The sequence below is a fragment of the Syngnathus typhle genome, linkage group LG4, assembly GCF_033458585.1.
Source record: "Syngnathus typhle isolate RoL2023-S1 ecotype Sweden linkage group LG4, RoL_Styp_1.0, whole genome shotgun sequence".
Taxonomy (NCBI): Eukaryota; Metazoa; Chordata; class Actinopteri; order Syngnathiformes; family Syngnathidae; genus Syngnathus; species Syngnathus typhle.
In genome coordinates this window covers 11,729,125-11,756,975 of record NC_083741.1, presented here as the reverse complement: position 1 = coordinate 11,756,975, position 27,851 = coordinate 11,729,125, and the positions used below count along the sequence as shown (strand labels likewise).

General features: G+C 41.1%; 1 protein-coding gene across 1 annotated transcript; it reads right to left on the bottom strand.

The window, feature by feature from the left end:
* On the bottom strand, positions 1–27,851 carry LOC133152753 (protein TANC1-like). Its single transcript, XM_061276629.1, has 24 exons — positions 27,722–27,851; positions 25,799–25,929; positions 23,074–23,365; positions 21,927–22,208; positions 17,702–17,818; positions 16,638–16,928; positions 15,497–15,627; positions 14,571–14,802; positions 12,799–12,965; positions 11,327–11,635; positions 10,121–10,321; positions 9,148–9,251; positions 8,940–9,048; positions 8,278–8,400; positions 7,349–7,585; positions 6,501–6,707; positions 5,784–5,865; positions 4,249–4,382; positions 2,908–3,031; positions 2,351–2,526; positions 1,678–1,810; positions 1,476–1,511; positions 1,315–1,406; positions 1–420 (listed from the first exon to the last, which is right to left on the bottom strand). Exons 2-24 carry the CDS (start codon positions 25,877–25,879, stop codon positions 256–258), a joined length of 3,825 nt encoding a protein of 1,274 aa, XP_061132613.1. The 5' UTR covers positions 25,880–25,929; positions 27,722–27,851; the 3' UTR covers positions 1–255.

Below are 27,851 nucleotides of genomic sequence, written 5' to 3'. Positions count from 1 at the left end.
AATGGAAACGATGGAGCAAGCGCAATTTGTGAATTTTGCTATTCAGCTCCTTATTAGAGAACGGACATTATGCAAAAAGTGCTGACACAGCTAGACATACATTTTGAGAGGGTCAAATTAGATTCATTTGTAGTGCATTTTAGTCTTATCCTGAAATCTCACTAAAAGCTGAGAATCCCCAACTTTGACAGTTGTGTGTCTTAGAACAATTTATCTCAGCTTGACAGACCTTCTGCTATCTATCCCTTCCTACATCTAATGATGCAACCTTACATTGGTTTTCCTTCGGCAGCGGGATAGGTTGAGATAGAGAGACACCCGCAGGTCTTTGAGCCCTTTTAACTCTTCCCCTTGGCCTTCCCGAGGCAATTTTCTCAGAGCGTACTGGTAACGCTGGCCGGCCTCCTTCATACGTCCCTTCTGCTTAGCACATAAGAAGCAAGAGAAAGAAATGAATGGAAAAGCCAATGACCTTTTCATACCCAGACTATTACATGATGTTTGGGAAACAACAGGTGCCGGAATACTTGCGGGTGGCAGAAAAGTGCTTGACTACCACTGATCTTAACTGAGATGACAAAATCCTATATTTAAGGTTACGGTGCGAGAAATTACCTGGGAGGTTTATGGTTTTGTTTTTTTCCAATTTCCAAATTAAACCATTTGAACCTGTGGGTGAGATTAGGTGAGTTAGTGTGAGGAGATTTGTCAATAGTTGTTCAGAGAAGATTGCAAGTGTAGTAGCCACTTCTCAAGGAACAGACTGGGAGCCTAATAACTCATCAGGTTCGTGGCAGGCTTTTTCTCCCAAATTTGCGAGCAATTTGTGAGACATTTATAGAACTGAGTAATGGTGAGCCTGATAGCTACATCAGCCCAACAACTACACAGTAAAAAGAGCATGATGCCTGAATTTCCATCACACCAATTTTTTTAAATGAACTTAGCTCTTGAAATTTACCAAAGTAACACCTTGTTTTTGAATGACACTAACACATTTGTGAAGCACGTGACAGATTTAAAATGACTATAAAAGCCATTTACCTTCATCAAACCACTTTTGCCACCCGAAAGTACATGACATCTTGATGAAATATCCCATACACGCATCTTGATTAAACCTGAATGTAAGATGTTTCTTCTCATCCTGCAAATGATCATTTGGCAAACATAATATGATGTTCTCCTCAATGTGGGTAGTTTACCAAATCTCTGAATCCCCCCCCCCCAAAAAAAAAACTATGTTGATTGAGGAAAGACGGTAGACTAAAGACCTAACCTTCTTTGTAGAGGTAACCCTTGAGTTTCACATACCTTGTAAAGCAGGTTTCCTTCCTCCATGAGCTTCTGCAGCAGGATGAGAAGGATATCTGGTTTGGAGGAAGCCATGGCCCATGTGGCGTGACCTGATAGGAGGTCACAAATAATTCTCATGGGTTTCACCTTCTCTCTGGGACTTGCACCAATTTACCTACCTGATCGATCATGCGGTGCCGTTCTGTAGCCTTGTGCTTGATGAAAGATGGAGAAGGAGAAAAGTGAGATGGTTAAGAGGATGTAAAACTGGCTGTTTCGATTTGCTGCTTTTCAAAGCAGCCACTTAAGTCACAGCTAAACTCGTCAATGTAGTCATGCAATCTTGTGTTTATGGAGTAAAAGCTGCATTAGTGTACATACTAGTTTTGGAGCCTTTCTTGAGTAGCGAGGCCACCAGAGCCGGATTCTGGCAGCCAGGAGTCCGGTCCGCAGCCCTGCTTCCACTGCTGTCCGTCCTCTCTAGCACTGCACCGTGATCTAGCAAAAGGTGTACCTAACCAGAAAGGGCAACATACAGGCAAGTTACACTTTAATCATTTCACGCAATGATTTTCTTTTCCAGTATGTCATCAGAGATTGCAAATGGAATTTCAATAAATCTCTGCTATTGCGGTTTATCTTTGTCGCTCTAATGAGGAGGAAAATCTGAGTTATTATAAATGTAATGTAGGAATTAATCGGCCGGGTACATAATGAATGAATGAATGGATTTCAGATCTTTTAAAAGTAACGACATTCAGGTATTTCAACATTTTAAAAAAACGGACACATCAAACAAAAAAAGCACATTTTTTATTCTCTGTTGTAAAATTAAACACTAAAGATTAAAGTAATTTATTTTAACTTATGATAATAAATAAAACAACAATTTAGCAATGAAGTAGTGGATGTTTATGCTCACTGTGCTTTCATCACATCCATCACTTTTGTATTCGAATTCTTCTATTATGGGCCCTATCATTTTACTTTGAAAGCAATCTTGTTATGCTGTGGTATTAAAGGTACAGTATGATAGATTCAGCATGACACCCACTATATCAGCATCTCCGTTAAGGGCGGCGAGGTCGAGAGGAGTGCGTCCCTGTCTGTCTGCTTGGTTCAGGTCTGCACCGGCATCCACCAGAGGCTGCAGCACACCTTTGTGGCCCCTCATGCAGGCCCAGCCCATTGCAGTCAGACCTTCCTGATCCGCAGCAGACACCGAGGAGCCTAATCACATGAGACAGAGAACACTTACATGAGACAGAGAACCTATGTTTAAAAATCATGGAAGGGTCACAGAACGGCATAGAAATGAGTGATCGTTGCTGGGGGTTAGTCTGAACGGGATTAGTACGGCAGTGGGACTCATTTTCATCGGGATAAAGCATGATTATTTATTTATTCATTTATTTTTAATATGGTCCAAAACTGGGACGGGACAGGATTGTGGAATGGGACGGGAGGGAAAATCCACTCCTGTGTCACTCTCTATTTGCCATCTAGTTGAAGAGCATTTCATGTTGTACCTGTCACCCGACATCACTGGCAATAGAGAGATAGATCCATTACTTGCAGAAGAAGTGATTTAAAATTGAATAAGAGTCTTACCCTTGGACAGCAACATCTCCACAGTGCTGCCGTGGCCCTCCGAGGCAGCCAATATGAGCGGTGTGCGGCCCTGCTTGTCACACACGCTCATGTCCGAGTTGTGTTTCAACAGCAACTCTGCCACCTAAAATATTGCAGTTAGAGTTCCTTAAAGAATATCCACGAGACCTTTGATAAGCTAAGATAATGATTTAATAGTCTATGAAAAAGGATCAACAACTGTAAAACAAAAGCATCTGTTCAGTGGTTGTTCGGATACGATTGCTCTGAGCTTTTTTGTAAGTAAGTCACACCCCATTAACTTCACAAAACATTCACTCATCTCTATCTTTGTGGTGTCAAACCCAGGCCTCGGGCTGTGGACTAACCAATTTTACAAAATTAGGACTGTGATGTCTAAAAGAAACTCCTCAACCCGTTTCAACATAGTAATTCCTTGGCACCAAGATGGCACCGATTCAATATAGTTGCTAGGCAACAAGATGGCAGCAGTGCATTACATAATCTAAAGTGAACTCCTTAACCCATGGCATCAAGATAGTAAAACTGGAAAAGCACTACTTTTGTCTAATAAAGCTCTTCTAATCACTCCTAGATAGTCCCTTGGTACCATGATGATGACCAAGGAATACGTTTACTGAACTTGGCCCCAAACACAAACACTCTTATTATGCAAGTCACACGTTATTAGCATTGTAATGAAACCTGATATGTCTAACTTTGTTCAAATGATAATAAATTATTGAGCAATTTAAAGTGTCAAAAAGAAAAAAAACACTTGGACTCTTTGATTATAAAATGGTAATGGCTCAACAAATTGTCACGACTCGCCCCCGGTCAGTCCATTACGTGTAGGTTGTCATTAGTTCTGTCAGTGTCTGTGTGCTCGCCCCTCCCTTCCTGTGTCTACTCTCAGTCTATGTACTAATCACAGTCACCTACCTCGCGTTACCTGTCACGTATATAAGTCCTGTCTGCGTGTCGCTTCCCTTTCGGATTGTTTGCGTCTCATGTCTTCTGGTTTCTAGTCTGTTCTGTTCTGTTCTAGTCTTGTCCCTAGTCGAGACTCTAGTCTATCTTTTGAGTTCTTCAATAAACCCTGGTCCAAGCTGCATTTGGTCGCCCAGCTCCATTCAATTCATGACACAAGTACGTATGTTGGTTTTTTGGTCCCCTGAAAAGCGAAGGATTTTTTACAACGGCAGCAATATTTGAGACGTTTTGTAAAAATGTACAGATATCAATCCATCCATACACTTTCTTAGTCGCTTATCCCCATGAGATGATTCTATAAATGTGTCCATCTGAAAATCAAGTAGAGGAATGCGCTTGTCGGCTCACCTGTGTGTGTCCGTGTTTGGCCGCGCTTAGGAGGGGAACCATCCCTCTGCGATTTGGCACCTCCAGCCCAGCCCCTCGATCCAAAAGGAGCTTGCACACTTCCATCCTCCCCCTGCCTGCTGCTGCACTCAGGACTGAAAAGAGAGTGCTTTGATAAGGTAGAGAATTGTTTATCATGGTAGATAGTTTATCATAATTAGCCTGGCAAAGACATTGTAATTATTTTCAATCAGGACTTGTGCAGTGTTGTGTAGAATGCTCTCTTCCAGTAGACACACACACACCTGACAACTTCATTACCTTACCAAAAAAAACACATAGGCAATAAAACAAGTTCCCCTTTGGTTTTCCAAATACAAACTGTTACGCTCATTCAGTACAGCTTGAAAACTATTTTCCATAATGCTTTTTTTGTTCCACACTCTAAAATTCCCAAATCAGATCTTTACATATTTAGTACCTTGTTCCACATTGCAGTTCTTAAGCAACCACATGTGATTTCAACAGAAATTGCATTCTCTATTTTATATACCAAAGCAGTTCTCATCGATGACTCATGAAGGGTGTTGAAATACAGAACCACAAACACAGTTAATATGAGAAAAAAAGTCTAATCTAATTACAGTTTACCAGAATTACTGCCAGTAAAAAGTTCACCATAAAATTCCTAAATTAAGAAATATATTTCACATTTGACTGATTGAAATTATTCCAACCAATAAATGTCTACAGAAGAGACAGACAAATGATAGGCAGGATCCACAACTGCAGAGTCCACGACTTAAGCACAACAGCCTGCAAGTTTTGAGTTTTTCACCATGTGTGAGAGGCATAAGTAAAAAGCCATCATCAGACCGCTGTGACCTATCAGGATAATAAAATGACACCAAAGTGTGAAGGAGTCCGACCACTGAGCGTTCTGTAAAATCGGCCGAAGCTGAATGCATGCGTCTTTGTCATGGCCCTGCCAGTATTTCCCAAGCCCATGAAAGACTAATGATCATGCAAATGTGAATATTTGAGAGACTACTTCATGGAAACAAGCTTTCTATGTCATCACTGTGGCACGACAGAGTACAGTGTAATAGAATTACACTCCAATGGAGCGGCAAGCACAGATAGCGCAGGCCTCTATGATGCTTGCAGCAAATGGACCTAAACTGTGATTGCATTTGCAATAACGGGCAAAGTGTGTTACAACTGAATATGTGCTGCAAATGTGGCAGGACAACATGTTCCTCATAAAAGAAATGCTCTCCAATTTCATACCAAAAAAAATAAATGAGACAACTGAATCAACAGTTAATAACAGTAGAACCATAGGTCGGAACCTAATCGTGATTCTGTTCTATTTTTTGCAGAAACCTACTGATTGTCATTTCAATGAAATAACTTTGATGTTCATGTTCACTCAAGGTGGGAAGGTTTTTATATAACACACAACAAACTCTATGTCAGGTGGGTCAAATGGAAGAAAGTAGCACACGGAAGGAAGGGTGAATGCTAAATGGATGTGAGTGATGGAAGAGACGCACCCGTTTCTCCCCAGAGAGAATCGTGAGCGTCCATCTGCACTGCCAGCTGTTCATCTTCCAAGTCCAGCAGGCACTTTACCACCTGCAGAAAAAAACATTTGTCTCCTAGTTTTGGTTGTGCACAGAGAAAAAAAACATCTTAATAAAAGCAAGGACAGGCACTGTGCTCCACATCAATGATTCCCAACCACCTCTGCAGGAAAATAACCAATTTCACTCAATTGAATTCATATATCTTTCCTCATCTCTCTATGCCGGCGGCAAATAGCGACAGGCAGAACAATTAAGTACTCTTCCATTTTCCATCAGAGGGTGCCATTAACCTGAGCATCTACCCGTTAGAATATTGGTTTTGTGTTCAAATAACAAGCCGGAATTTCACACTGCAAATATGCACGGATTTACTGTATAATGATTGACTGAGGAAGATAAGCGCAAATTATTTACTCATTTGTCCTAAATGAAACTCCTCGACTGAAACAAGCTTGCCCAATGGTGTCAAAGCAATACTGTCATCTCTTTTGCCTGAGCATATAGTGATACACTGGATGTCTCAGCAAACAATGAAAAAGAAATCAGCAAAAAGGTGGATTTGCCACTGCCAAACTCTGAATATGTAGAATATACTATGCAGTGGTGCCTTGAGATGAGAGCTTAATTTGTTCAATTTGGAAAATGCTATTCAAAAAAGATGAGTTCATCATCTATGTTGTGTACCTGTGTGTGTCCCACGCTGGCTGCGGCTGTGACCGCCTGCTGCACGGCCTGCTTTTTCCCAGTGCTAGTCTGCTGCTGCTGCTGCTGTGGATCGGTGGCATTTTCAGGACCCCAATCCTGTCCCAGCAAGACGCTGACGATCTCCATGTGGCCCTTTAGTGCGGCGTGGAGCAGTGCACACTGGCCATTCTTATCAGCCTGGGCCACCTGGCAAATCGAGGAGCACACAGAGGGATTTGCGCCAGTCCAGACCATCGCTTCCAACACGCTGTCCTAGATGAGGTCTGCAGTTGTCGTCTGTCTCCCAGAATAAACGCCGCAACAAGGCCGGCCAGCCAGCTAGCCAATTGCCTGGGGCCCTCTGAGCAGTTCATCCATATTCTTGATATCCATCTTAGTCCATGGACAAGTACACTCTCTGCCCTCACTGGTAAGTAGTAAGGCAATTCAGCTCACTTGTAAGTTGACTGTGTTTTACTGGTAACATTTTTCTCCACTACTTCATGAGATGTCGGCACACGAGTAGGCAACTTTGGCATATGAGTAGAACAACTACATGTTACTAGTTAGTTTTCTAGTTCACACTGGGGAAGAAGCCACCAAACACGAACTAAGAACGACCAATAGGAAATGTGTGTCGATACATCGTGTAGGACATAAAGAAGGTGCCAAACACAATGAAGAACCAGCAAGTGTGTGCTTATACCAGTTACAGAAAAAAAATGGTGTTACTAGTGAAGACCAGGAGTACAGTAGTGCAAAGACCTTAAATACCATATTAACGCTATGCAATAAAAGCTCAAAGGGTTTTATATACAGACACATACACACACACGTGAGCAACCTACCTTGGCCGCTCTCTTGCAGAGCAGGCTGACAACAGCCACGTGTCCCGCGGCTGCCGCCAGGCACAGAGGCGTCATGCCGCTGTCTGTGCTCATATCTACGGTTGCACCCATTTCCATCAACAAGCCCACCATCTCTACATGTCCCAGGTGGGAGTGGACGGCTAGGATGGGGGCGTGTCCCACTACCTCAGTATACCAGTTCACATTAGCGCCACCAAGCATCAGCAGACGGCTGACCTACATGGGGTAAAAGGAGCATTAACATATTATAAGACATGATAGTCTCATTCTAAAATGCAATCCATTTTTTTGCCACACCTCATAATGACATGATTTTTTTCCCCCTCATTCTCTGAATGATTTCGCAATGCACTGAACAGACACGTGCGCGCAATAAACCTTCTTCAGTGAAGGTCATCGTGTTCTCATTTTATTGAACACTCTCCAGAAAAGTGATAGATTCTTATTGCAGAGGCTTGTGTGATATTGAGTATTGGCTCACGCTGCAGCTTCTGCCCGAACTGAGATTAATAGGATGCTGTGTGACACAGGTGTCAAACCCAAGGCACTGGGACCAGAACCAATGACCCACATGTGTTTTTGTGGCCTACCAGAGCGGATAGTGATTTCAGCTGATTTTTTCTCTTTTCAAATCAACAATCATGATGATTGTTTTTCCACTGATTACAGCATAGGACAAAGATAATGACAATAATTTTAATTACTAACAGATAAAGTATTGCAACACTTAAATATTCAGCCTGTAGTTTAGATCATTGTTGTTATAATTATTATCATTTTTTTTTGTTAACCAACTTCCCTATTAAGAGCAAGCCAACTACCTCTAATGTTATAATTTCCTAGTTTATTCCATTTTTGTGTCCATTGAAAATTCTGGGATCTTTTCAGCCCTATGTGTGTCAAGTCACCTTGATATTAGGTGTGTACAGATTCCTCAGGGAGGCAAGCGCAGCAGACAGGCTGTCTGTGCTGCAGTTTACCCACATGGCCTGCAGGACAGTGGAGGACACCCCGCTTTTCTTACTCAGACCCTGTATAAACAAGAAGGAAAGAGAGAAATTCAATAGTGTGTGATCTGAATTTGAATGGCTTTGAGGTATAAAAGCCTTGTATTTGTTAATTACCCTAAATTGTGTCTTGATTTTCTGGACTTGTAACAAATGAATCATTTCCCAATGATGAGCAACTTTAAATGTACCCAATGGTTTGGGGTACAAATACGGACGACAGCATTTAATTTTGATTACAACAAATAATGTATCCTTGATAGTGACGTATTGTGACAGGCACAATAATTCAGTGCATTTCTGCTAGATGGCAGAATGTGCAAATATAATTCATCTGTTGCTATTCAGTCAACACATGAATAGCTTTGCATTCAACGAAACAGGCCCAGATTTCAAAATAACAGTAAATGGAGATGAGATCACTTTCAATATTTTCCCTTCTTGTATTAATGTTCTTTGGTGGTGTGCAGTGAGAATTTTCTCATGTAAATTGTGGTGCCTTGGCTCATAGTTGGTAAAGACTGAAGTGTAAAGAGAGGGACCGAATTGGCAGTTGTGTTCACCTTGAAAATGTGAGCCTTGAGGATGTGGTGTCCCAGTTCCATGGTCTGCTGACGGTTCAACTTGCCCTCCTGTCTGGAGAACATGAACGCCAGGAGAGCATGGCCGCTCCTGTAGACATGCAGGCAGTTCTTTCTATAGTGCAGTTCTTTCTGGACTATATCCCCCTCAATAAAGGTGGCTTCACAGTATTTTGTTGTTCAGTCTAACCTTGGGTCACAGAGGAAGTCAGCGCTTTCTCCATCTGCTCTCCAAACGAGCCACTCTCTGAAGGAGGGATGGCACAGCATGCGTGTGCCATCTCTGCGTTTCACCTGCCGGCACGTGTAAAACACAACAACTTTTGAATTTTAATTAGTCAACTTCCCAAAAGATGGGTTTGCCCTTAATTTCAGCTTCCTTTTAGATGTAAGTAACGGGCACTTGGTGCTTGCCTACTGAATATGATCGTAACATAAGGAGTGAACTGTTATACTCATTAGATAGAAAATTATTATTGTTTTGTACTTGGGGCGGATGTGTTTCTTTAATATACAAACTAGTATGTTATGTAGAAAATAGATTGACATTTTGACGTGAACATTTTTCAATGGTTTTATTTAATACTGCCCTCGCTATTTGCTGAGGATAGGGCCCACGCTGGCCCACAAATAGATAAAATCTGCATATAATAATAGGCATCAATGATATTACCCACATATTACAATTATATTATTAAATACACTGAAGGAAAAAAAGTCTTCACACAAAAGTTTCTTCAAAAATTGCTGATAAACTATTTACAATGACACAAACAAGGAGGACACCTCCCCGCAAAATTAGATAAATATTGAGAAAATATTGGGAAAAAAAAGGGGGGGGGGTCCTTGATAATGCAAATTTGCAAGTGCTGAACCATGAACATGCAGTATAAGTGATTTGATTACTGTTCCAGATGTATTAAAAACAAAATAATAATAGACCAGATGACACGTTAACAGTATTGGTTTATCTTGATAGCTTTTAGTAGCCCAAGATGATATGATAACATGCAGTGTTGTGTAGATCAACTTCAATCTTGTAGTGCAACACTTCTACAACAAGTTTGGAGTAGTAGGTGTATAAATCATCAAAAATCAATATTTTGGGCAGAAATAGATGGCCCCAAAATGAAATTTTCCTCAAGAGCAGCTCGGAGTCTCACCATGAATTCAGCCAGGCTCTCTAATGTCTGCTGAAAGTCCTTCCACTCCAGCTCCCCCCTCACGCTGCCTGCATTGAGCGCTCTGAACATTTGTTCGTCCGTCAGCGGGTGCAGCGACGCCAGTGCCACATTTAGCACTGGAAGCACTCGTTCAAAGTCGTCTTTGTCTGGGAAGTTCACGCGGCACATCAGCAGGTACACCTAACACAGATAGACATCTTAGAATGACGACTGATGACATAGCAGGTAAACAAAAAACCTGAGAATGCAATTTCTGTTGGGGGAATATGGAAATAGTTCCCAAGTTGGTTTCGGTGGAGAAATGTGGCAGCAGTAAAGTGGCAAGAATTTGTGGAATAATAATAAGATGAAAATTATTTGGGGGGCAGAATCAGTTCAGCATTTATGCAGTAATGATTTTAAAAAAAAAAAAGTCACTTAATATGGCAAGCATGTAAAGCTTTCATACAGGCCTTGTTCATCTGCTGCTCTCCTTCATCACACAGCATCAAAAGGCGTCAGTCAGCTATTTCCGGGCCCTTTCTAAATCTTTCATCTCTGATCACAGACGTCAACTTTGTGTTTGTGTGAAACATTTTGCAAGTCCCCGTGTTGCTCTGTGCCTGTTTTTGTTTCTGTCTGCGTTGGGCCTTGTTCATCAACAAATGTGTTCTTTAATTCTGCTAATGCACTTTTTCCACAAGATTGTAGAATGAATCCTACAGTGTTTTCCTCTAAGGGATTTGTTCTCCAGCGCACACTCAACAACATGTTGTCAACACACTTTAGCTGACAACTTGACTGGACAAAACAACTGAATTTTGCTTAAGCCCATATTCCCCTGAGCGGCAAACGAATGCGAGAGTAGCACGTATTGATTTCTTTCTCGCAAAAAACTCTTCCAAAAAAAAACCAGACTTACCATAAACCCTCTCATAAAATCCAATAAACTCTCACATTGACAACATCTAATGCAACAACAAACTCTGGCACAAAAAACCCTCTCACACGCAGAAATCCCACACCCACCCAAAATAAACTCTGCTCGTCATGTCTTGCACAAAAAAAACCTTACTCACACAAAAATAGCTTCAAGCTCACCAAAACTTTCTCACACAAATAAATTCTAAAGCAAAATAACTCAATCACAGTAAAATAACTTCTCAATCAAACAAGGAAAAGCATGGACGCTAGCATTTGACTAACCTCTGATAGCGACACTGGCACAACCAGGTAGTTTCCCCCTTTCAATGCCAGATGCCCCTTGTGGAACAGATCCAGGGTCAGCTGGAGGTAGAGGATGGAGCCATTGCTGCGTGTGGTCAAGTGACTGCTGAACTTGCTGAGGAGCAGAAGATCAGGCGCCGAGCCTGTGGCCGTTGTGACGTTTGCGGCGATCTGGGCACTCCCGTTCACCCGGTGATGAATGTAGTCGCTCAGGTCAGCTCCCAGATCGCTGCTGTCGGGCAGAATGTCTAGTGAGATGCCGGAGAACGGCAGCAGGGTGGTTATTTCCTGCAAGAAGAAAACAAAACAACAATTTTTCTTTAGGCATTTACAAGCAATTTCGACAGAAATTTTAGTTATTATCAACTCATTGAGACACCTGTCAGCAGCTTCTCACTCGCTAAGCATGGACACCTTGCTGGCTATTATATTGCTTTTTTTTTTAAATATATAGTATTGATTTGAGGTGAAATTATTAATTGACCACTAATTGGATATCAAGGTAATTGATCATTATTTTTGCTAATCGGCTAATTAAGATATCTTTTTTAATTGAAAATTGCAGAAATTTCATCTTCTCAACAGTAAAAAAAAATTCCTCCCCAGAAGGCGACTCACTGTGTTATATCAAACTAAAACAACAATGAATGATTTTTGCCTAGATAGTTTGTATTTGTGCATTTTCTGCGCTGTCAATTTGAAACAATGTCCCAGATTTGAATTGAGATGGAAATTTAAACTTTTTTGTCATATTCATCAATTAATCAACAAAATAATTGACAGAATAGTCGATTAATAAAATTATTGTGAGTTGCATGCATCCTTAATATCCTTGTTGGTTTCCACGAGTTATAATGTGACAGCGGCAGGATTAAATTGGCTAAATCCTCACTGAAGGCCCAGATAGCAAATCCACCAGCCGCCACTGTTCAACACAATGTGTGAAATGTTATATGGGTGAATAGATACTACTAATGCTCCAACAAGGTCTCAGAATGACAGGGAAGGTGGGATTGTAGGAGTGTCTTTTATTGTTATCCTTCATTGTTTAATGCCTGCTAACTTGTGATGGACGTCCAAATGCGTTTGGAGCTTTCCGAATCACTAATTCAATTATGTAACCGAATGGCTGCTTGACAAACTGCAGACTCACAACTGACTCCGCGTAGTATTGACATGCGTTCACGCTATAATCCATACAGCATTTGGAGGTTTGGGCTTCGGCTTTTGACAGATGCAGCCACTGTTTGCTGGGATTAGTGAGCAGATTGAGCAAAGGCACCATCAAATGCAAGGTCTATACCATGGCAGTGAGACTGTACGTCAAACATCTAACAAAGAGGAGTGTAGAGAGATAATGGTACGAAGAACAGTTGTCAAATTTCACCTGAAAGTCCAATGTCTTGAACTTTTTGTGAGGAGTGCATGGCTGATTTGCATGGCTGACTCACCAACAGGCCCGTCCTCACTGTGACTACAAGCTTGAGCCAGACGGGGAATTTAGAGACGATCTTGGTGATGAAGGTGGCTATGGTGTCCCCGTAGTCCGGTTTATGAAATTCAGCCTCATTGAGGCTGTCAACCAAGATGATGTAGTCTTCTTCAGGCAGCCTTCGCTCTGAACACATGCGGAAAAGCAAATAAAGTGCCTGGGATAACATGCCAATGCCACACTTGTTTCTACTATACGGGAAAACAAAGCTATGATGGGATGTTAGAGATATGGGTCATGCAAAAAATACAGAACATGTACTAGATTGTGTAAATTATAGTTGCTGTGAGACAAACTGAAACTGTGCAGAGGTATTCCTGAAAATGATTTAAAACATTTGATGGCTCTTAATAGCTTTCTTGATGACTAACTTACATTGCAAATATGAAGTCAAATGTGCTTTTTTGGAGGGATGATTTTTGTTAATATGTCGTCGACCACGTCATTTTAAAAAACATTTCATTTTCATTTTTTTTATCATACATACTTTAAATAGTGGTAATGAAGCTGTGAGGTTTTGCCTCTCATCATAACGCTGTTACTAAAACTTTTTTTGGCAAAGAGAACAAAAAGTGAGCTTGATAACCTGGCAGAAATGAGATCACACGAATTGCGCCGACCCTTGGTAGAACTAATATAAGTCCTCTCTTCAATTTTTCATATTTTTCAATGATTCCAGCCGCACTAAAATCAATGAAACCTGTTACTCATATAATTAGGATTTTTTTTTTTTTAATAGCCTTTTTCTTCTTATTTTATTATATAGCCAAGTTTTTTCTTGGCCATATAGCATATAATTTGAGTCAATTCGTTTCTAAATCCAATTTTACTCTCTTTATCTAGCTGAAAATATATTTTTTAAATGTGTTTAAAATGTGTTATGTTTGCGTATTTAGAAGAAGAGTTGAGCCAAATATAGCAAAACGATAAGATGAATAAAACCTCATAAAAAGTATACCGAGCAGGATGAAAGAAATGATATGTTTTGTTGGCTGCATACATAAAACATTTGGCACGTTGTTCAAAACTGCCCGATGGTTCTGGAATGACTATATGTACCAGTACTTTAAACGAGTATATTCGTTTGAATATGTGCATCTTTGTTTCACGACAAGTCTAGGTGGTGAAAGTGGAGCTATTGATTATACCCTACTGAAAAGGGCTGGATGACATCGTTGTTTATCCTCCCCAAACAGGAAATTCATCTTGTTATGTATTATCGAAGCTGTCAATGGAGCCATACAAGCAGGTGAAGACACACACATGCTCTCAAGAGGCACAAGGGCTCTTCATTTTTTCCTTAACCTGCTTAATAGAGATGGAGGAGACACAAGACTCTTTTGTTTGGATTCAGCAGGGCTGGACTATAATAAACACATCAATCCAGCTTGACTGGCTGTATCATAAAACACTGAGCTTGCTAATATGGCCAAAGTGTTCCACCGTCTCTGCCTCAATGTATTGAGCGACCTTGAAATCCAGTGAGATGCTGATGAGACACCAGGGCAAAAATAACACTTATTCCTGCCTTATGCAAATGATCGAGCATCGCTTTCCTGGGACCCAAATTAGGCTACGGTCACACTGCGGATGTTACGTCTCAATACAAATTTCTTTGTGTGAAAAACATTTTTTGCAACCTCAGATACTATATTAAACTTTAAATAATCGTTCAAACACCTTTGACTTTAAGTGGTAGTTTATTTTTTACGAGTGTGTAGACTTTATTACCCTTGCGCAAGCTGGTCATGGGCTCGAGGACCCCCTTTCGAAAGGCAGCAATGGGGTCTTGCACACAGGAGCGCAGGCTGAGCATATTCTGGAGATGAGGTTCCTGGATCAGCAGCTCCCTGTATGGAGTGAGCTGTGGGGATCTGGCCAACAAGGCGGCAAGACTGTGAACGAATTCTGGGACCAGGCAGGTGTATGTGTTGTCAGCCTGGCAGAAATGGTAAGCGACCACCTGTCAAAACAAAGATGTTAAAGATGTAGATGATGTCACCTCTACAAAACAACTTACATAATATCTAATAATAACAGACAGTATCTTACTCATTTACAAACGTTTGTAAATGTTATGTCCATCATTAGTTCATTGTTTATAAAGTGTTGTTAATGCTTTAGAAGCAGACAATATTATAAAGTGTTAACTTTTAATATTGCATGGAAAATTTCACCCCGGGGACCAATAAATAACGACTTTTGAGAGAACACCTTACATCACAAGCAGTCTTATGAGTTCCCATGGTAACTCTTATTGAGGCTATGTTAGTAAATTTAGAAGCTTCCACGTCAACTTTGAGCTGTATACCCAAACGGTAGAACAATGACTGCTTCAATCTTGCGTCCATAGAAAACAGCAACTGCAAACTGCTACTTAAAGTACAATGACAAAGTATCTTGTACTTCCCCCTCAGCTGAACCACATCATGTCTGTCCATACACACATTATGTAAACATCTTTCTGATAGGGGAAAATTACCCAAGGGAATTCTGCCTCCTTTATTTTGTCAGCACATACAGCTCATTACTTGGAACACTATTTCCTTGCTCTATTAAGTAAAATCCATACAGCGCTGATGTAAGGGTGAAAAAGGAGACTGCGTGGTGCAATATTTTCTCACAAATGTGCAAATATAAGCACTCGCGCGGTGTACCTTGTTGGCGAGGTATCTGGCAAGCTCTTTCCTCTGTGCTGTGCCACTAGCCGCTCCTGTAACAGCACTCTGGTTGATCTGGGAATCATCAGCACCTTGTTTGGAGGCGGCTTTTCGCTGCCTTTCCCCGCCTGAATAGAGCACAAAGTGCCATTTAGACTATTATTTATATATTAGACGAGGTCTCAAGTGTAAGTGCAGGTACAGTCTGTTGAGAGCCCACTATCATTAAACTGTTTCCATTTATTGGCACAATTGGTATACTCGTACAACTACACGTGGCCACACACATACTATTTTCCTTTTTTCTTTTTTGTTGTTGTCATTAATGTTGACGCAATGTTATGTAGAGGTATACTTAAAGTATTTTTTAGACAAATGGTAATTACAGTTGAGGCTGTGGAGTAAGGGGGAGGCAAAATGTTTTTTTTTCTTCAAAAGGGGCGGAAAACAAAATAATTAAGAAGCACTCTCCTGGTACGACGAGTGACATTAAAAAGTTGCAGTGATTAACATCTGGTGTTTAAGTGACAGGTTCAGTAGTATACAGATGTCAACTAGTGCACAGTTTTGCCTCACTAGAAACAGTAGTCTTGTCAGCACTTTGAGCTGGATATCAAGGATCTTGTATAAATGCTTAAAGGCTTTCCACATTTCTGCAGTTAATTAGTACATATTTAACCACGTGTGAAAAATGTGCAGTCCAACCACTTAAGACAACGGAATGGTAGTTGCAGAAGGGCCTTGACTCCTAATGCAATGACAGACCAACTGCAACCATGTTGAAAATAAATCAAAATGACAACATACGTATAGTAGTGCAGGTGTCCATGAATAATGCAGTGATGCTGAAAAATGAACACCGCTGTAGTTGTTATGCATTTGCATCGCATATCATCCAAACAGTGCTGTATATCTTTTCTCGCCACAAGAAGAATGGATGCAAGATATTTTTAAAACGGCTACATAGGCATCACAGAAAAGCAAAAGACACAATACTGGATTAGGCTCCACATGCACAAGTTAACAATGATTCAGTAGAACATGAAATACTGCAGTCATACTTGTTTTGGTTGTTAGTTCAACAATTGTTTCTTTTTTTCATCTTTCACACCTTGATAAGCAATGATGTGAACCTTACATTTGGGAGAAGAGCTCGGGCTGTGAGGGATGCTGGGCCCTCCGTGTTGCGTGCGCATGCCGTGACAGCTGAGCGCCACCAACCGCCACATGATAGCCGTTTTGCCTGAGCCCGCGTTTCCCACGATGACGGCCCCTCTTCCCTCGCAGTTAATGGTTTTCCTCAAGACCTCATCCAGTCGCGTGAAAAGCCAATCCCGACCAACAAAAGATCTTTCCGCACTGGTGCCGGGAACTTCGAACAGCAGCGGCTTCAGCGTGATGTCGGCTTGTTTGAAATGGCCCAATCTCCCTGGGCAAATTACGAGATGAGCAGAAGAGGCAAAAGTAGCTGCATGCTATAATGAAGCAGGTGCACAGGTAATTGGCTAAAAACAAATCTTAAAAGTAGTGCTCCTTTATTTGCGTAAAAGTAAAATGTCAGTTATAGACAAAATATCCATTTTGATTAGCTACCTAGTATTAACTAAATGCAATCAAAACAACTGATTACAACTAACAAAATGCTACAAGCTCACTGATTAAAATAGATTTTAAATTAATGTGTTTTTTGTTCAGATCGGGGAGGTCGGATGCTGGTAGTTGTCACTCTTGGACAAATCATTCTTCGAGCCGACAACATAAACTCATTTTCTCTTCACCCATTAACTGCGCTCTTCACCAATCAGGAGGGCACAATAAGTTAAAAATGTCAATGTCCTTTGGCCAGTTCAAATAATACTGTGTATTTTTTCAAATGTGAGCGACGACCAATTTGGGATATCACTTTGTATTATATACAAGAATGCCAAACAAAGAGAGCTAAGATATTCCCGCTCTCTATTTGCATTTTTTTTTCTTTGTCAGGAGTTTGAAAAAGTATCAAGGCTTCTTTTGAGAAGTAGTAGACGTCTCAGTTTTCAAAAGTAGGGAGTAAAAGTAAAGGGTGTCAGAAAGGCAAACTGCAGATACCTGCAAAACCCTCTTAAGTACAGGACCAAAGTAATTGTACTTCATCACTTGCCACTGCTGGAGATGACACAGCACAAAGCCACATTAACATTACAAGGATATCAAATAAAATACCTTTAGAGTCTTCATTTGTGCGTCCAGGTGTGTTTAACTTGTGGATGGAGCCCTTGTGCCCACCAACCTGTTGGTTGTCCAGATAACTCAGATCTTCCAATCTAGTGGAACACGTTGCTGTCAAGAGAGTCATAATGAGAGGATCAAGGAAAGGCACAAACTGTATAAATGCAAAAGCTCATGCGTGTAAGATTTATGGCTTGACTTCATTATTGTTCCCATGGAAACATGAGGAATCATCTTTGTTGCTGTAGCATGAGAAAGACTCGGTGACCTTACCTAGTGAGGAGGGAATAATATGCAAGGAACAGTATCATGTCTTGTCATCCTGATTCGACACAAGTTTGGTGAAATTTTTCTTTGCACCGTCATAATTCAACACATACAAAATCTCATTTTCAAGCATGGGCAATTTTTATGTCCATTGCTATGAGGTGTCATCCTGATCTTGCAGTGACCAGCATGAGAGAAGGTGAAGGTGAGAAGACCCAATTTAACACACCTCCCTGAGACCTTGTAATATCAAGTACTCACATCCATGACAGAGAAGAAGGGAAAATGGCTAACTGAACCCAATGTGGACAGTTTCACTCGGTCATGCGCTCACTTTTGTTGCCTGCAGTTTAGATATGGCCATGTGTAGAGTTATTTTGAAGAACCAGTAAACATTTCCATTGGATATACACTGATTACTTAACATTGTAGCAAAAACCTGGATTGCTTTAGCCATTCTGGATTGCTTTAGCCACTGGATAATGAAATAAATCAATTGAATAAAGAACATGTTTAGAGGAGAAGCCGAGTTATTTACTCCCACGCCCGCCTTTGCCATCCACCCACTCATACATCTGAGTTTACAGGTCAGCCATGCTTTTCTTCTCCACAGTATTTAAGACATTTTTTGAGGTTTCACACTAAATGATGCAGTTAAATTATACATCTATCCATCTATTTATCCATATAGCTATAGCTCTTATAAGAATATATTATTGTAAATCCTTTTTTTTGACTTGACCTCCATGTTAAGCTAGCAGACATGTTAGACGAACATATTTCATATTTCGATATACATGCTATGTTTTATTCTCTTTTGTTTATGTGTCACTTTTATAGTTAAGAGCTGTGTATGTCAATCAGCAATTAAGTTAAGTTATTTAAATTGTTTTATACAGTTTCGATCACGGAATTTCACCTATCGCACTCGGGTTTGGAGTGATTAATGGCTGTGGACTGTATTGATATGCTGCATCTCTTTTGTTTGAGGAACCGTGTCTTTGCGATTACCAATTGCCTCATACACTTATTGAGAGGGACACACTTAACCTTTGCAAATATTGAAGCTAATTTACATGTACTTTCATAATAATAATCTGTCATCAACAATGACTTCATGGGAATGCAGAAGATCACGTATCCAGGGGGAGCATGGAGGATGGAGACAACATCTTCAGCGAGAGGTGTGAACAGGAGAAACAGTGTGAAGGAGGTGTGGCGTGGGATGAGAAAGCTTGCTGGCTAAAGACTGCTTGGCCAAATTGCTGAGTGGACCACGAATGAGAGTGAAAGAGAGACTGAAAAAACATTTCTGTTTTCAAGCAGTTTGACAACACCCCTGGTCACCCACAACAAGGCTGCCTCCCATCTCATCACCCGAAGATGACAGTGTGACTGATTGCCCACCACCTCTTGTTGATCCTTCCCCGTATTCAAAGGTCAACTAAGCCCCTGCACCCATCAAACCTCATAACACAAGCGGAGCAAGACACTTGAATCACGAGCAGGCAATGTGGCACCGGGTTGATCTTCAATTGGAATTTGTTGCTGCTGTCTGAAAAGGTAGAACATTCGCTACTTGCTAAAGTTAACACAACTGGCCTCCAACACAATAAAATCCTTTTTTAGGGGATATGACTGGAATTATTACTGAATCCAATCACTAAATGGGCAGCCTTTATACGAAGCGATTTTACAACGGGGCCCCACTCACACCAATGAAATTCACTTGTGAAAAAGCATTTGAACATTTATTCTATTGCCTTGATGTTATACACTTTGTCTTCAGCATGCATTTGTCAGATGAATGTGACTTACTAGTCATGTTTTCTTCCCCACTGAAGCCCTCTACTACTGTATGATATTTCTGACAAGTTTAGCATGATACTAAAGTATACTATAGGACAACTATGTTACTAATGAGGCAAAACCGTCACACTATTAAGCCAAATATTATAATACTAGTGAAAACAAAGAGCGTAAGTACGTGAACTAGTGCATAGTACAAGAACTTTAAGCCTGCTTAAATTGTAGTATGCTCTTTACCCTCACTAGTAAGAGACTGCGGACTAGTAGAACGACTAGGGTGCACTAACAGAAAGACTGTGTTATATTGCAGCAATGTCCAATCCTGATTTTTTACAATTCAGTACTTGTGTAGGTTATGTGCCTTGCTGCGGGCTACTGCTAATGTTGGCCTCCATCAACTCCCAAATCAAGTTACAAAAATATGTAATGCAATTAGGGCTGGAGTGTCTCCCTCAAAAACTCTAAAACGATCATGTCTCACTCAAAGCCCACGAGTGCACATTATTCACAATCTTGCTTTTAGATAGTACACAGTATTTAATTCTTTGGACTACCTTTATGTTGATATAATAATTATACTTGTATAACATGCACGTGGAGTGTATCGCTGAACTATTTCGAAAATTGTCTAAATCAAAACAATACCTATGATACACAACACTAAACAACAAACAGCTACAAATAAGCAATTTGAGCAAAAAATACAATTCTAAAGCTAACTGGAAAAGAACCTATAGTAAACGTAAACATAATCACTACCATCTGTTTCTATCGAAAAGCATCTGAGCATTTACTCAATTCATATCGAATCAAAAACATCCAGTTTAACCAAAGCTAAATCTAGCACGAGTAGGTCAAAAGTCTTCACAAGTATGCCCTAGTTGTACTACTAGTGCGCTTAGCAGTGAGGACATGGATCTTAAGGTGGATCTCAAGGATAGCACATAAATGCTCAACCAGATTTCCAAGCATGTCCGCCCTGTCGCTTCTTGGTTTATAATGACAAAATCACTATGGGGAAAAAAGTCTGTTAAAACAAGACCACTGCTCATGACCTAAGACTTTAGCAAACTGCTCTCCCCATCAACTATGTCTTCCCCAATGCGCTGCTGCCGTTTTACATGCTGTACCGTATACATGCGTTTAGCCTCATTCCTGTATTGCAACTTATTCCAGCATTTTTCACAAGGGGACAATTACAGCTTTGTTTTAAATTTAGAATGATACACTATGTTCTCAACTTTCATGTGGAGCAAATATTAGCAGGCCCGGCCAGCACTGTGCAGCCCACTTTGTCTTTATTCTCAATTTCATCTCGACTGTCTAAATGAAAGCACCAGCTGACAGAAGAAACTGGCAGGCTTTACTGTGAATCCACTCCTTGGGGAATCTTTTTTATACCCGCACCATGAAGCGCAAATGAACAGACATCTAAGAGAATGAGAAGAAGAAGAAGAAGAAGAAGAGGAAAAAGAGCCTTGTGCACCGACACTGATTACGACAGGAATGGTAGGAGATTTAGTTTTATGACAGCCTCACGAAGCATTTCAAGTGCTCCACTCTCTGGTAGTCTAGCCGACGTATGGCACAAGGAGTCCTCATTCCCTGTATCATTAAATGAAAAGTTGGACCATGCTATCTTAACCAGCTATCTGCTCATGTTTCCAGGGCTCATGGGGATAGTTCTCACTCCTCATTGCCATGGTGATCCTAATTTCATATTCTATATGTATTTTCCAACCTTTATTGAGCTGAAGCTCTCCTCTATATATGTACAAATCCTTTCAACATGTAGAAGATAGCCTTTAGGTGGATGATGAAAAGAGAGAGTGCATTTTTATTTGCTTGAGGTGCAAACCTACTCGCCTGAGCGTCCTCATACTTTTGTCTGACTTGTTTTTCTTTTGCTTAATATGTATAATCTTTCAGAGGCTGTTTTACTCTTCACGGTTTCAGATTCACATAACTTTCAAAGACCAAGAGGTGCGTGTTTCTGCAGGAAGCTGTGCAAATGTGGTGGACACACAGTTTAAAACTGAAAACGACCATCGTCTTAGCGCGCAGGGAACCTGTAAGCCCATTTCCTAATTAAATGAGCTTTTCTGTCGTGACCATGACTAATAGAACAATGCAAATGATGTACCTGCTACAGAATTTGGACGGGGCATGACCGAGGAGGAAGTGCTGTGTATGTGGTGCTGTGGGAGGGGTCTCTTGGGTGGCGGGGGTGTTCTGGGCTCCTTGATATCGGCTCTCACTGATGACTCCTCAAATTGGATGGTGGGATTACTCCGTTGGGGCCCAAGATGATTGTCTTCGCCTGTGTGGCCCATGACAATAACACTGCCCCCTGGGGTTTCGTCCGTAGTCAGATCCGAACTCGAGACACTTCGCTCCTCATTCTCAGACGAACTCGTGATGGTCGCTGAAAAGAGGAAGTTTGGCATATGAACATAAATAATGAGAACTTTTCAGCATTCGTCCAACTATTCATGGCAGAGTTCAGTCCCTATTCCCCTAATTATTTATCGTATATAACGGTTTTAAATCCTATCTGCGCAACCACAGTTGGACAGACTGCACCACCAGCACACTGAGCAAAACAAAGCAACTTTTTTCTATTAAAATATCATCAATCAAAGGTTTTCGTCATTCATGACGCAGCCTTTGCCCTTTAGTATTTAACTATAAATACAGAGTCTATTTGGAGAAAAAAGTGTCCTATTTTAGGAGCATCAGACCCATAAGCAAGAAAGACAGCAGTGTCCCAGTTTTGACAGCAGGGAGTTGAAGCCTTGAGGCTGAAGTGGCACAGGCAACACACAGAAACTGCGGGATAGGAGTACAAATTTCACAAGGACTTGCAGCTAAGTGGCAGTTCTTGTCTGCATCACCTAAAGACCTGCTAAAAGGCAACTAGGCTGATAATCACTAAGTATAGTAAAACTCCGTTTATCACATCAGATGTTTCAGACCCACTTTATTTGATCATTTTAAAATTTCAACTCATTAAAACATGTGAACTTCCAGTGGAGGTTTACTGTAAAACTGACACATAAAACAAAAGTTCAACACCAAAACGTTCAACCAAAAAACTGTATTTTATTTTAGTCTTGTATCTTAATACCCAGTGAAACGACAAGACAGGCTAACAGATAGTGGCATAGATGTGACACCAATTCTAAACGCAGACTCAAATTCCTTTTCAAGATAGCAATTGCTTCAAAATCATGACGTAGTGGAGGCTCACTGTACATATCTTGTCAACATTAAAGTTGAGAAAATCTCACCTATAATTCCACTGTCCTTGCTCTCCAGGGTGGAGGAGGGGCTTTGAGAAGGTGGGCTGAGGCTGCTGCCAGCAACGAGTACAGCGGGAGAGCATTGGGTGGGGCTGCGAACGGGGCTGGAGAGCGCCCCGCTAGTGCTGAGGCAGGAGCCACCACTGTGTGGTGAGGCCAAGGGCAAAGGATGGCACACATTACTGCCGCTTAAGGTGGAAGAGGGGCTCTCAGAACAAAGAGAGGCAGTGCTGCAAGTCAATGTGGAGCTGGGGCTCCCTCCCTGAGCGGGAGTAGGGCCCTGAAAAAGAAAAGAGACACTCAATGTAAGTCAGTCGGGGAAAATCACAATCGATTTTCTCTGTGGCAATGTTTGCCTTTCGCCTCATCCTATGGAAAGCAGCATGAACATTTTTTTGACCTCACTAGTATCACTTCAGCGCATCGATAGAATGTTCAACAGTGAAATCACCTTCTCGCGAGTCACTACGCGCGCAACTTTTGGCCTACTAGAGTGAAATTGTTACTACAATTTTTATTTGAGCATTTATTTGATGTCCTTGATATCCAATTGAAGGTCCATGTAGTAGTAAAGTATTTATCCTCACCTGTAGGACAACTTTTCCATACAAGTAGGCAGCTACATGTCACTAGTAAGGCAAAACTATGCACTAGTGGCCAACTGTGTGCTGCTAGTAGCCCTACTGACACAAACTCTAACGTTTTCACTGCAACTGTCATTTTCCCTATCATTTCAGAAGGACAGCTGGTTAGATTCTCAAATGAATCCTGCACTGTTGACATTCAGCACTTGCAGAAACACTCACTCAACACACACTGCTGTTCAAGATGGAAAATATCCTCATGGAGATGGATATTTTTCACAGATGAAAGGATACATTTAGGCACAGAAAATCCAATGAACACTTCATGTGGATGAAAAAACGAGGAACTAAAGATGAAGAATCAACAGTAGAATATCAACAGTAGAATATTATTAATTAGACTAGACTAGACTAGACTAGACTAGACTAGACTAGACTAGACTAGACTAGACTAGACTAGACTAGACTAGACTAGACTAGACTAGACTAGACTAGACTAGACTAGACTAGACAAGGCTTTTTTTGGGGGGTTTGGTTTGTATTCTAGTTTGAATAATTTCCCTGGGGAGGATAACAAAAAGTATCAAATGAATGTAAAACAATAAAAACCTGAAACAGTAGGACCAAGGCTAAAAACATTCATCTTGGCTTTTTTTGTAGTTCGGGGTTTAATCAGTCGACAAGTGAAGAATATACTAACATATTTCGAGACGCATGAAATAGCAATAGACTAGTCTAAAAATAAATAGAATAACATAGGCTGCAGGTGTTGGTTCTACTAAATGGTCAGTTTTACAACGTGCCTTTATGTGTTCCCTGCATCATTACACACAAAAGAACAGATTTTTTTGTTAGTAAATCGTGCTCACGGGAAAAATAGGCTTGTTCATAATATTTGTATCTTGCTGGTTTGATCAAAACGCACTTGGGGTCTTCTATCACTGATGCAACATTTATGCAATGCAGGTAGTGAAGAGAAATGAAGCGGCTCGCTGATGTTCCTATTATACCGGAGCCTAATCTATCTTAGCCAGTGCAGGACAAGCCACATTCTTCATATGATCCCTGCTATCTGGGTGAAATTGACTGGATCTGGAGCTCAGGTGGTGGAATGAGGCTGGCTAAATGGGCCAAGGCACAGAGATGGCGCCACAAGCACATTCAATAATTCTTGGACACAGAGTGGGACACAAACAACAGTCACATGAGCTATGCTATTGAAAGCCTTTTGAGCATTTATTCCATATCCTTGATAGTCACCTTCGGGTATTAACACGCCTTTTGTCCTCATAAGTAAAACAAAGATGCACTAAGTCACAGTAGTCAACTAGTGCAGAGTTTTGCATCATTAGTAGTAGTCGTCCTGCTAATATGCCAAAGGTGTTCTACTAGTGAAGAAAGCGTGTACTAGTGTGTGGAACTTAAAGTAAAGCAAAGATATCAAACAAATGTTCAAACAATATTCTTTACTAATTCTTTATTAATGTCTACATATGAGTATGCTCTTAGTCCACGCTATTAAGACAACTCAGTTCATTAATAATACAATTAGGGTGCTTTAGTAAGGCTGTGTCTTAATAGTATCTTTTCCCCACTGTTGCATGACATGTTGGCGTTTGCGCTTTCATTGACAACATTGTCGTACTATTAGAACAACTACATTTTTTTCAAGTCTCAAAGCCATTATTTATTACACATGACAATTTGAAATTTTAGTCTCAGTATTAGTGAGGATCATGGAAGTTGGCATACGCAGGCCATATAAAATAAAGTTGTCAGGCCACATCTGGCCCCGAGCCTTTAGTTTGACACCGGTGCACTTGTGAAATGAAATGTCTAACTAATGAGAGAACAAAGAGAATACAAGACATGGACCTTAAGATGGAGATCGAATTAATGCTCAAATGAGTTTCCCAAGGATTGCAACATAAATCATAGTGTAGGTATATATAGCTCTCTTCTAATTGGATGATTGAATTCAAAGATGATCATCAGTATGTGTTTGGTACATAGTTGGCACATATTAAATTGGTTCTTCATAAAATAAATCATCCAGAAATGAAAATATGAAGAAAACTAGGCATTTTTATAGGCTAACAAAAGGAGAGTAGATCAAGATGGTTTCTTACCTTCTTTTCTTTCCTGTCCTCCATAGGAGAACTAGCTATGCCGGATGTTGCTTCTCCCAATAAGAAGCATAGTCTGGTCATCAGTTCGTGGGAAGAAAAGGAGGAGCCCCACTGGGGCTCCACGTGGAGGTCTGAAACACATATGAGCAGGCCGATAAAGATATGGAATGAATGCCTCTCAGTGATACGTCCTGTGTGGCAGCATGACTAGCACCCTGCGTGAATCGTGGGCATTGCATCCACAGGTCGGCACGCACGACTCCCCTGTTTAGAAATGCACTGACAGCAACGTAACGTTTGAGCATTCATTCCGTATCCTTGATATCGACCTTAAGGTCCATAAACTAGAAAGCTCTTGCAGTAGCAGAATGGCTAGGAGGAGCTGCATGTTATTATTATTGGGAAAGTTTGAGATGTTAACCTATAGCAGGCCAAAATTGTCCTACGAGTCAGGACAAGTAGATACTAGTAAGCGGGGATAGGTCACACCCCGATGCCCAAGGAGCATTTTTTTGTCAATATCTTTAATATGTACTAGTAGGCCAAAAGTGGCACTAGGAGTGAAATAAATTACTAGTAAGACACAATGGTCTTCAATGCTTGCCCGGCTATACAAGGACTGGTAGGCTCTTTGTCCTCGCTGGTAGGACAACTTTGGCAAACTTCATGTGTGTAGATATGTCATGCAGAAGTGCTAAAAATGTTACTAAAGACAGCTGCTCGTGCACGCTTGTCATTCAATTAGTGCACTAATAAATCAAGGATGCAGGATAAATGCCGAAAGGGCTTTCCATAGGTAGCGTCACAAGGTTGTGTGAGGTAGAGCGATTGCCAGGTGCTCGTGGTTAAAAGACAGCTTGTGAATTTTAATGAGCTTGGTGAGTAGAGAGATGCGGAGCTTTGGCTTTTGCTTCCTGGGGGAGTGCCTGACACACACATATCCTGCATTCATTTATCACTAGTTCAGGCTTCTTAATGCTTTGACCTCCGACCCATCGACAGTAAAACAGGTGCTTACATCTCCGTAGAATAAAAACATTCTTCAAAACTGTAACGTGTCTCTCTCTTGAACCAGCTGAGCAATTCACTTCTCATGTTCCTGCACCTCATGTTCGGGGCTGAGTAACATGCATATTGAGTAGGCTCATAAACAGGATGACAGAACATCTCAGATAACAAGAACAGCTCACGCCGCCTCGCACACACCACATTTGTTTTGTAATCATTCGTTCTCGTCGTTTCGCTCCGTCTAGTTTTGAGGTACACTCGCACATTCAACTCAGCACTAGCCTTGAGAGGATGAAGGTCAGTTTTAATAAGCTGGCCTGGGCATTTTGTTTCACAAGGTTCCCCAATTAGAGCCTTTCTCTATGCACTTCTCACTTCACAGCTTGGGAGAGGACGGCAAAAGGGTGGGGTGGGGGGTTGGGGGGTATGACAAGAAAACTTTGAATTTAGTCAGCAGAGCACGAAGACTCAATCCGGAGGAACACGAGGACAACATGAATGTCCAGTGCTATTCATCAAACCATCTAGCAGTTGCCATTGGAAACGGGAAGCTGAAAGGTGCCTGGCAACGGGGATTGCAAATGCCTTGGAAAAAAAAATCTTCATATAAAATAGCTCCCTCCTCACACACATAAGAAGACCCGTCTGCATTATTGATACTTTCTGTAAAAAAATGTCATTGAACTTCTGGGTGTGTAATCGACTTAACATACTGTGATTATACTGACATCATTTGTCTCATTCACCTGAAAGCAAGAACTTCATCCGGACGCTTACAGATGTTTCTAAAAGACACATACACTCGACTCACATTCATCACCTTTATCCCATTCATTCTCCTCAGCCGTGTTGCTTCTCTCATTATTGAGTACAAAACAGCCACAATGCAGAACACAATCACGGCTGGACTCTCACCTCTATGGTCTGTCTCGCCACAGCACGAAGCAAACACAAGACCTCCTCTTGAGTCACGCGAGCTGTCCACATAGTCCGGCTTCCTCACCCGTCCTTCGGCCACAGTGGAGGGGAGAAGAAGAAGGGGAAG

Excerpts from the sequence above, each read along its gene's own strand:
- LOC133152753 (XM_061276629.1), bottom strand. The coding sequence starts at position 25,879 with ATGACCAGACTATGCTTCTTATTGGGAGAAGCAACATCCGGCATAGCT. Across the intron at positions 3,032-4,248 it reads CCAAACACGGACACACACAG|GTGGCAGAGTTGCTGTTGAA; the intron begins GTGAGCCGACAA and ends GCAATATTTTAG. Across the intron at positions 421-1,314 it reads AAGGAAACCTGCTTTACAAG|AAGGGACGTATGAAGGAGGC; the intron begins GTATGTGAAACT and ends TGTGCTAAGCAG.